The following is a 10,000-nucleotide window of genomic DNA, read 5'->3' as shown; positions in this document are numbered from 1 at the left end:
AAAAGTATGTTTCTCTTTTTTATATCATAAAAATTTCTTATTCCTAAATTCTGAGAGTAATATATATATATATATATATATATATATATATATATATATATATATATATATATATATATATATATATATATATATATATATATATATATATATATATATGTGTGTGTGTGTGTGTGTGTGTGTGTGGTTATAATCACTTTTGTACATACACACATATACATATATACATATATACACGCAGGCGGCCCACATGACTGTTTTTTCAAGAGTGTCCCTGCCCTAAATCATCCTTTAGAACAGACACAAAGGTGCGTCTCAATTACGACGCTGCCTGTTTGAGCAGGATGATTGATCGATAACCGTCACGATAGATAGCCTACTGTATAGTGATGGTTGTAACCCAGATGCCGCCTGGCTAGTACAGTTAGTAACGTGTTAGCATGGTAATCTCGGGGACCAGCGTTCGCTCCCCGTCAAAGGGTGGATAGTGAGACTGCCACGGGTGACGTCATGGTGTGGGGTTGGGGTTGCCAGCCTGACGTCCCACCAAGGGGCAATAGCCGGTGGGAGGGCTGAGAGCACCGAACTTTAAACGTCATATCTTGAACGTTCGATGAAATGTAACCTTTCTGAACACAGATCGCTTTTTACGACGTTGCTCGCAAAATTTCCCGTGTCAGATACTTGCCTGTCCTGGAAATTATCCTGTGATTAGTATCAGCTAATAAATGTTTTCCACTGCTCAGTATTTAGTAAAAGGAAAAATTTTCCGGAATTAAAGTATTTTTCTAGCTCATTATTATTATTATTATTATTATTATTATTATTATTATTATTATTATTATTCAGAAGGTGAAACCTATTCATTTGGAACAAGCCCATCGGTGCCATTGACTTGGTGCTCAAGCTTCCAAACAATATTTAGGTGTTCATTAGGAAGAAGTAAGAGGAGGTAAAGGGAAATACAGAAAGAAAAGATCCACTCACTTATTAAAAAAAAAAAGAAAAAAGATAATAAATTAACAAATAGATAAAATTGTATTGAACTGCAAGGAGTAGGGTGGTAATGCATTGCACCTTCGCTTGAACTTCTGAAGTTCCAATTGCACGATATCCTCGAGGGGAGGCTGTTCCACACTCCAGCGGTGTGAGAAATAAAGGACTTCTGCAAGAGAGAGAGAGAGAGAGAGAGAGAGAGAGAGAGAGAGAGAGAAAGGGTATCAGTTGTCATTCCGTTGTCCCGGGCAGCGCCGGGTTGGTCAGCTAGTCAAATGTTGGACTATTTCTCGGCGTATGTGAAATTCGGAAGGAGATTCACTTAGTGGCATATATTTACTGCCAAATCTTGCTGTCGTGACCAAACACAAGATTTTACAGTCAGGTGGTTAGTAGAAAGAAATCTCCAATAGCCAACTCCATAGGGGGATAGTGCCATCATTGCTCCTCACGTGGTGTACTGTAGGCATTACTTCAGGGTCTTTGCAGCGTCCCTTCCTTAGGACCCAAGCTGCAACCACTTTCATTTCTTTTACTGTACCTCCGTTCGTATTCTCTTTCTTCTATGTGACTTTCCACCCTTTCTAAAAATTGTCTCTTAGTGCAACTGCTTTGAGGTTTTCCTCCTGTTACACCTTTCAAACTTTTTTTATTACCAAATTCCCTTTCAGCGCTGAATGACCTCATAGGTCCCAGCGCTTGGCCTTTGGCATAAATTCTATATTCTATTCTATATTCTATTCCAGTAATCAATAATAATCCTTTTCTTAGCGATTTTCTTGTGCTATACGCCTGAGTTTCAGAATCTGAGTCTTATCTCTAATTCACGCAAAAATTCGTCAGTGGATATCTGGATCTCACTTGGGAACAAGATATATATATATATATATATATATATATATATATATATATATATATATATATATATATATATATATATATATATATATATATATATATGTGTGTGTGTATATAGCTGAGTGTGATATCATGCACTGAACGCGACTTCGCAGGGTAGTGGAAACAGTTTCTTTTGCCTAAATATTATAGGGTCAAAGTCTTCGTGGCTGTATTGACATAACGCCTGTTGCTTTTACAGTGCTTGCATGAAGAAAATCAGAGAGAAAATTAATGGACCTTTTGGTGATAGATATAATTTCTGATGTTCAGCTGAGAGAGAGAGAGAGAGAGAGAGAGAGAGAGAGAGAGAGAGAGAGAGAGAGAGTTTACTTTTGCCCATTAGCAATTTATGGCGATGTCATGACAATGTGCGTGCAAAAAAGTACAGACAGCCTTCGCTAAGTCAAAACGCTTAGCCAGTGATTCATTGTAGAACATATTCCATTCAGTCGGTTCAACCTTAGTCACTCTTTGATATTATTTATTTATTTCTTTTTTTAGCTTATTCACTATTAATGCAATTTCTCGATAAATATGACGGGGAATATGAAATTTATACAATACCACTATCATCTAGTCTGAACAAACTTAATTTCTAGGAATTTTTATTAATAGGTCATTCATTTCTAGGTTGGTTATTTCCTGTTATTCCCTGTGTCACCAAGGTCACTTTTTTCATTTTTTTCTATCCTCAGAAGAAAAAGTCAAAAGAACGAAAATTCTAATACCTTTTTCTGGCAAAAGTCTTGGAGCTAGCAGCCTCACTCCATTGATTTCCCTAAAGTTGAAAGGCCTATTATAACAACTAAAGATTATAACGTCAAGAATAATATATATATATATATATATATATATATATATATATATATATATATATATATATATATATACATTACGAGTATATATAAATGTATGTATGTATGCATGTGTGTGTATGTACCAGCATAACTCTGAAACGCATTAAGCAATTTCATCCAAACCTGGTATACGTATGACTTAATATCTACAAATCAGCACTGTGGGGTAAGACATCACTAGCACCAAAGGGCACCAAAGGGGTTGGGGTGAGAGGGGATTCCCTGAAACTGGGCTGGCTACTCCCGTGAAACGGGGCTGGTTATACCTGTAGACTTAGTAACGTTACACATTTACCATACCTAATTTCGGTATACATATGACTTACTATCTGGAAAAGAATACTGTGGTAGTAAGACAGCAATGGCACCAAAGGGGGTGGGGATTGGGAAGTGGGTGACTGAGAGAGAGAGAGAGTGAGAGGGAGAGGAAGTGAGAGAGAGAGCAGAGGAGGTGTTAGGGAAAAGAAAGCTGGAAAGAGACAGGGAAGGAAGGAGAGAGAAAGAAAGGGAGAGAGAGAAGGAGAGAGTGAGAGACAGAAAGAGTGAGAGGGAGAGGAAGTGAGAGAGTGAAAGAGGGAGAGAGTGCGAGGGAGAGGAAGTGAGAGAGAGAGTACAGGGGGTGTTAGGGAGGAGAAAGAGGGAAAAAGTGAGAGAGAGAGAGAGAGAGAGAGAGAGAGAGAGAGAGAGAGAGAGAGAGAGAGAGAAAGCTTATCAGTTGTCATTCAGTTATCCTGGGTAGTGTCGGCTTGGTCAGCTAGTATGTGTATATATACATATACATATATATATATATATGTATATATATATATATATCTTTATATATATATATATCTATATATATATCTTTATATATATATATATATATATATATATATATATATATATATATATATATATATATCATAGGTAGCAGAGCTGAGAAGGGGCCAAGGAACAAAAGAGAATAAACTTGAAAATTTTACAGCTTCAGAACACTGCGGATCAACGAAAAACCATAACCACTTAGGGCTGATCGTGAGTAAATCTGTCTCTTTTTTTTTTTATACATACATATCGATCATCGGAGATGGCAGTTGCTTGCTGCGCTCAGTTACCCCAGTTTTACTGTAGGAGGTCTCAGGATCAACACTTCGCCATGGTAAGCTTAGAATTTTGACCGAGCTCTTCTTCTCAGCAAGAAGAGCTGAGGGAGATTCATCTTCTCCGCGGCTTCCACAAATTCCCGAATGTTACTGCCAAATCTTTTGACTCGATGTAGAGCTTTAGGTTAATTGTTTCTGATGATGAAGTTAAAGTGGCCCCCTACTCCTCGATGCCATAAGAAATTATTATCTTTGAGTTATTGTTCGCATAATCATCGAAAAGGTCGAGACATTTCCAACTGAACAAAGTGAGTTTGGTCAATGCAAGAAGCCTAAGCTCATGTTTAGTGTAGCACACGGGAAAAAAAAGACTGAGAGGTGTTGAAATTCCTTTTTTTTTTTTTTTTAGAAAAAATAAAAAAAGATATGCAGTTCTTCAGTGTTATTTTACATGCTAAAAAGTGTAACTTGCACCATACTATGCCAGTTGTGTGAAAGGAAAAAGCAGATTTCACGAGATTCAGACTGTTTCCAGTCAAATGGGTAAGATGGCATTCATCTCCTGGCCCAGTGGCGGAAAATAATTTAGGCGCTGATGCAGCAGATTCCTTAGAAAGATTAACTAGAACCAAAATGTATTTTATATCTGAATTTGCGATGATGTTTTTGTCTTCCCAATGAAAGGATATTTTTAACCACAATGTTTCTGTTTATTTTATCTGAAATACCTGTATGCCCCTTTGGCATATGGGCTAGACCAATGGGGTGTCAGTGACCAACTGACTTGCTGGAAATTGGGCATAACATTTACCCAGCAGGAGGACAAGAGGACAATCTCAAAGACTATAGGAAGGTCCTCGATTTTCAATTTGGGCTTCAATGGTGACACTAAAGAGTAGTGTAATAAGAAGAACGATATTCCCCTTTCATCTAGACATTGCAAATGTCGGGCCAACTCAAACACTTCTAAAACTAGACCATTCTAATTTCAGGAATTCTAGGAGCTTGCATTCACAAAAAACACTGTCGCCTGTTCGTAAATCATTCCACGCTAATTTTTAAACAAGTAATAAAATAAAATATATAAATATATTTCTGCTAAATCGGGCAAAAATGAATGCATTGCAAAGTTTTGTCAGAAATGGTCCTGTGTTATTTGATATCTTCTGCAACACCTTTTCTTTGTTGATACCTTCGTGCCATATAGAATCTTTACTCAGCTAAATATACAATTTCTTTGTGGACATCCAATTTATTTATGTATATTGCTACATGAACCTGTGAAATTTGTTGTCTGACTTCCTCAATTCCAGCCCGACGTCGTGGACACAAATTCCTTGAAGAATTGTTGTCTGATTATACATTTTCAGTTTGTCCAGCTACCGAATTTTAATTCGTCTTTTATGACGGTAGATATAGTTGGTATTTCGTTTATTTTTGGAACATTTATCTGTGAGAATCATAATTACGTATTTGTTCTGTATAAATTTTCTGATGAGGAAAATAATTCACTAGGATTTCCATCAAGTTTGCCTAGTCGTCTATGAGACGAACTGTCAAACGCTTTTTATAACTTTCCAGTATACTCATAGAATTCCAGCTTGTGTATTTTTAGTATGGGTGCGTTTGCAAGTACCCATACTAAATGTTTTTAGTGAAGACGAGCCTTTAGTGTGGTTATGACAAGTTGTTGATCACTGCCAGCATCTGACCCTGTCTAGCCCTTAATAATCCTCAGAGAATTTTTCTCTTTAGAGATTAGCAGCTATGTGATCTGCCTGGTTCCTATGATTGCCAGCTGGAGATGGCCAAGTACATTTCAGGACGCTCTTTTTTGGGAAAAGAGTACCTCCAGTTACCAGATGATTTTATACGAAAACTAATCTATTCTGTCCCATTTTTGTCGTCAATCTCCCCAGGTCTTCCTGTACATTACACCCTCCACACTTTCATTGTTCTTACTAACTTTTACTTTCACGTCGCCAACAAAACTTGTCAAGTCTCTTGTATTTCAATTTTAACATTATGCACTTGCATATAAATTTCATCTTTTATTTGTCTGGAAAGTTCAACTGTTAATGCATAGCAATTCACAATGTCCAGATTGCACTCTTTTGATATAAATCTTGGAAGCAGTAATCTATTGCTCACTGTCCACTAATCAATCATCGTATTTTTTTCATTAGTTTTTAAAATCATGCTTATTCCTTATCTACCAATTCCCTCTGCTCTTCCTGGATAATTATGCACATTAGCCCCATTCAGTCTCTCTTTCCCCATTCCTTTGCACTGTGATTCCCCAACAGCTATGACATTTAGTCGATATCTCTTGAATTCATTTCCTACCTCTCCTACCTTTGTATTTTGATTCAGAGTTATGACCCAGTTTCCCATTTTCAGTTTATCTGTAGTATTGATAAATCTGAAGATTCTTAGGCTCACCATATGCCCAAGACATGTGTCACTTCAGAATCGTGCCTACCCATTAATGTCGCAGAATCCGTGGAGGATTGATTGGCTACAAACACCAAAGGATATACATTTCCTTGCAGTAAGCAGTTCTTAACTGGCTAAGGACAATGAAACCCCCCCCCCCCGCTGCTTCCTGGATTTTAACCAAGGTCATTCAATAAGTATCCAGCACTGAAGCCAAGGAGGAAAAGGACTCAGCTCCATAACCCTTTCCTTCATCCTGTTCTTTCCTTCATCCTGATGCCGTTGAGTTCTTGTGCTCAACCTGATCAAGGGCACAATTTACAGTCATGGATCTAGCCTTTAAGTCTAAAGATGCGTCAGCCTACAAGGCAGCAGGGGCTCGTGCCTTGAGCTGGTAAGGGCCCATAATCCAAGTGCTGCCAGCTGGACCAGCTGGGTCTGGTGATTGCTGAGAGGAAGGAAAGCAACTCCCTTCAGGTTTTACACAGAGCAGCAGCAATTAAAAGATTAGAAGAGCTTGAAATATCGTGTACAGTAGATTTACTGAATTCTCTTGTGATCTTTCATTGATACGGAAACTGAGAACATTGTGGGTTCGTGGTGCTTTGTAAAGCACGTATGCAAAGTGTGATGTGTTACTTTGGACAATAATGACATGTATCGAGACTAACCATAAAAAAAAACATAGTTTCTGCCGAAATGATTAATGAGATAACTCTCACCTGACAGCATTTTCTGTCAGCGTTCTGGTGACACTTGCTATTCTGAGGCAAACGAAAAGTGCTAAGGGAGAGGAATGGTAGTTAACTTATGAAAAATTGGGAAATTGAAAAAAAAAAAAGACCCATAAATGAAGTGTTAACAAGTTACGTTAGGCTAAAGAAAATTAATTTTGTGCTAAGGGAAAAGAGATTCGGCGTTAAGCCGAAAACAGTTATTAATTATTATTATTATTATTATATTATTATTATTATTATTATTATTATTATTATTATTATTATTATTATTATTATTATTCAGAAGATGAAATACAAAGAGAAGAGATACAATTTGGAGGAAATTAACTATGCTAGTGTGTGTGTGTGTCTGTGTGTGTGTGTGCTGGGATGTGAATGAAGCATGGAACAACGGCACTAGATTCCCACAACACCGTTAAAGAGGACTTTAATTCCCTTAACTATATATCATAACACAATTCCCTTAAGTTTGAAGGGGCTCTATAATCCACCAGTATGCAGGCTGTTCATGGGACGTCCCATCTAACAATGATGTTTATATTTACGTGTTTGGCTCTTCTTTTTTTTTTTACTGTGATGCTTATGTTTACGTGTTTGGCAGTTTGTTTTTATCTTGTTTTTTTTTTTATTCCATTCTCGAAACTGTTTTGTCATACAGGGATACTCTTCTCTCCAAACTTTGTTTTTCAAGATGACAGCTTATTTACATACGTTTGTGGGCATATTATGCAAATTAATGATGATAATAATAATAATATTCTTGATTTTTTTCTTCTTGATTTCTTAGCAGATACGAAATCCAGAACTTGTAAAGAGGATAATAATAATAATAATAATAATAATAATAATAATAATAATAATAATAATAATAATAATAATAATAATAATAATAATAATAATAATAATAGACACTCCGTGAAAAAGACCGTTTCAAACTAAATGCTGCTTTTTTCGCACAGGTAATAATTCACCTAACAGCCATAGCTGCTGTTATGGTCGCCACGACCACGGGAACATTATACGAGAAGCTGCACGACGCCATCGAGATTGCGACGCCAGATGTGGAATTGGTGATCCCCTTCCCGTCTGTCATACAAGTAAGTCTCAGAATTATTTTGTGAATTAGAGACAGAGATAATCAACAGTCTATAAACCCAACAGGCCTCCAACGGGAAATCAGCCTGCAGAGAGAGAGAGAGAGAGAGAGAGAGAGAGAGAGAGAGAGAGTCAACAGACTATAAACCCTACAGGGCTCCAAAGGTAAATCAGCCTGCAGGGAGAGAGAGAGAGAGAGAGAGAGAGAGAGAGAGAGAGAGAGAGAGAGAGAGAGAGAGAGAGAGAGAGTCAACAGACTATAAGTACTACAGGGCTCCAGGGTGAAATAATAAGGTAGATCAGTGAATAAAATCCGCAGTAATACATAAATATACAATATATCCTCTCCGATAAGGAGGCTCCCGCCCACACGATCAACTGACCTCCTCATCCAGCATAAATACAAGAATTTGGGACACGCTACAGAGAGAGTTTGTCGAGAGAGAGAGAGAGAGAGAGAGAGAGAGAGAGAGAGAGAGAGAGAGAGAGAGAGACTGCAAGAAATATAGGGAATAGTTGAATTTGGCTGTGAACGACTGGTGTGCACGGGCTGAATGGTCTTAAAATATTTAGAGATACTGAGAAACCAGGTATACGCAGACAGGTATTGCTTGATTCAATGCTAGTTATGGGTTGCCATGAGAACGTTTTTTTATTTTTTTTATGTAAAAGAGAGAAAGAGAGAGACAGACAGACAGAGGGAGAAAGACAGTCAGAGAAAGAGGGAGAGAGAGGGAGACAGACAGACGGAAGGAGAGAGAGAGAGAGAGAGAGAGAGAGAGAGAGAGAGACAGAGACAGAGAGATAGGAAGAGAGACAGACAGGGAGGAAGGGAGAAAGACAGACAGTCAGACAGACAGACAGAGAATGGTGTACTGGCGTTCAAAAACTTCGCTTTTTTACTTCATGACCCTATATATATATATATATATATATATATATATATATATATATATATATATATATATATATATATATATATATATATATATATATATATATATATATATATATATATATATATATATATATATATATATATATATATATATATATATGTGTATATATATATATATATGTATGTATATATATATATTTAATAAAAACAAACAATTTGCTCTGAAGAATTGGGAAGGCCAATAAATCGAAGCTGAATAAAGATAAAGCGAAAGACTGAGACTCCTACAAGGTTTCAAATATCTATCAATTGTATACCCCGTAGCGGGGTATGCAATTGATGGGCATTACTTGAGGTTCTTTGCGGCGTGCCTTCGGCCCCCAGCTGCAACCCCTTTCGTTCCTTTCACTGTACCTCCTTTCATATTCTCTTTCCTCCATCTTACTTTCCTCAACCCTCTCCTAACAACTGATTCATAGTGCAACTGCTTTGAGGTTTTCCTCCTGTTACACCTTTTAAACGTTTTCACTGTCAATTTCCTTTCCAGCGCTGAATGACTTCATAGGTCCCAGTGCTTGGCCTTTGGCCTGAATTCTATATTCAATTAAATTCAACCCTGTCAATTGGATATATGTTAATGGAATCTCGGGAAGATAAACGCGCCGCTTTTTGTCGTTTCTGCGACAAGAATGGCAATTACTTGTCTCCCATCAGCCGCTGAGGCAGTGTAATAGACATAATATACAGGCATGAAGTAAAAAACCGTTCTCTCTCTCTCTCTCTCTCTCTCTCTCTCTCTCTCTCTCTCTCTCTCTGCGTGTACAGCTCTGGCATTTCTTCAATGATTCCAGAACCTTGAAACTTTTACGAGCTGAAAAAGCCTCTTTAATCTCATAGGAAGTTGATCAAGTGAAGGGAAAGTATTCTTTCCCTCTCTCTCTCTCTCTCTCTCTCTCTCTCTCTAAATAAATAAATAAATAAATAAATAAATAAATAAAT

General features: G+C 37.3%; 1 protein-coding gene across 2 annotated transcripts in view; it reads left to right on the top strand.

Annotated features, from left to right (window-relative positions):
- The window catches only part of LOC136848557 (uncharacterized), a 35,925-nt gene that overhangs the window by 18,484 nt on the left and 7,441 nt on the right, over positions 1-10,000 (top strand). For both annotated transcript variants that reach the window (XM_067120840.1, XM_067120841.1), the window contains exon 5: positions 7,968-8,105. In XM_067120840.1, coding sequence (XP_066976941.1) covers positions 8,001-8,105 — 105 coding nt within the window. In that variant the 5' untranslated portion in view covers positions 7,968-8,000. The remainder of the gene's footprint in view (positions 1-7,967; positions 8,106-10,000) is intronic.

Source organism: Macrobrachium rosenbergii, chromosome 19 (genome assembly GCF_040412425.1).
Source record: "Macrobrachium rosenbergii isolate ZJJX-2024 chromosome 19, ASM4041242v1, whole genome shotgun sequence".
Classification (NCBI taxonomy): Eukaryota; Metazoa; Arthropoda; class Malacostraca; order Decapoda; family Palaemonidae; genus Macrobrachium; species Macrobrachium rosenbergii.
This window is presented reverse-complemented; position numbering and strand designations above follow the sequence as displayed.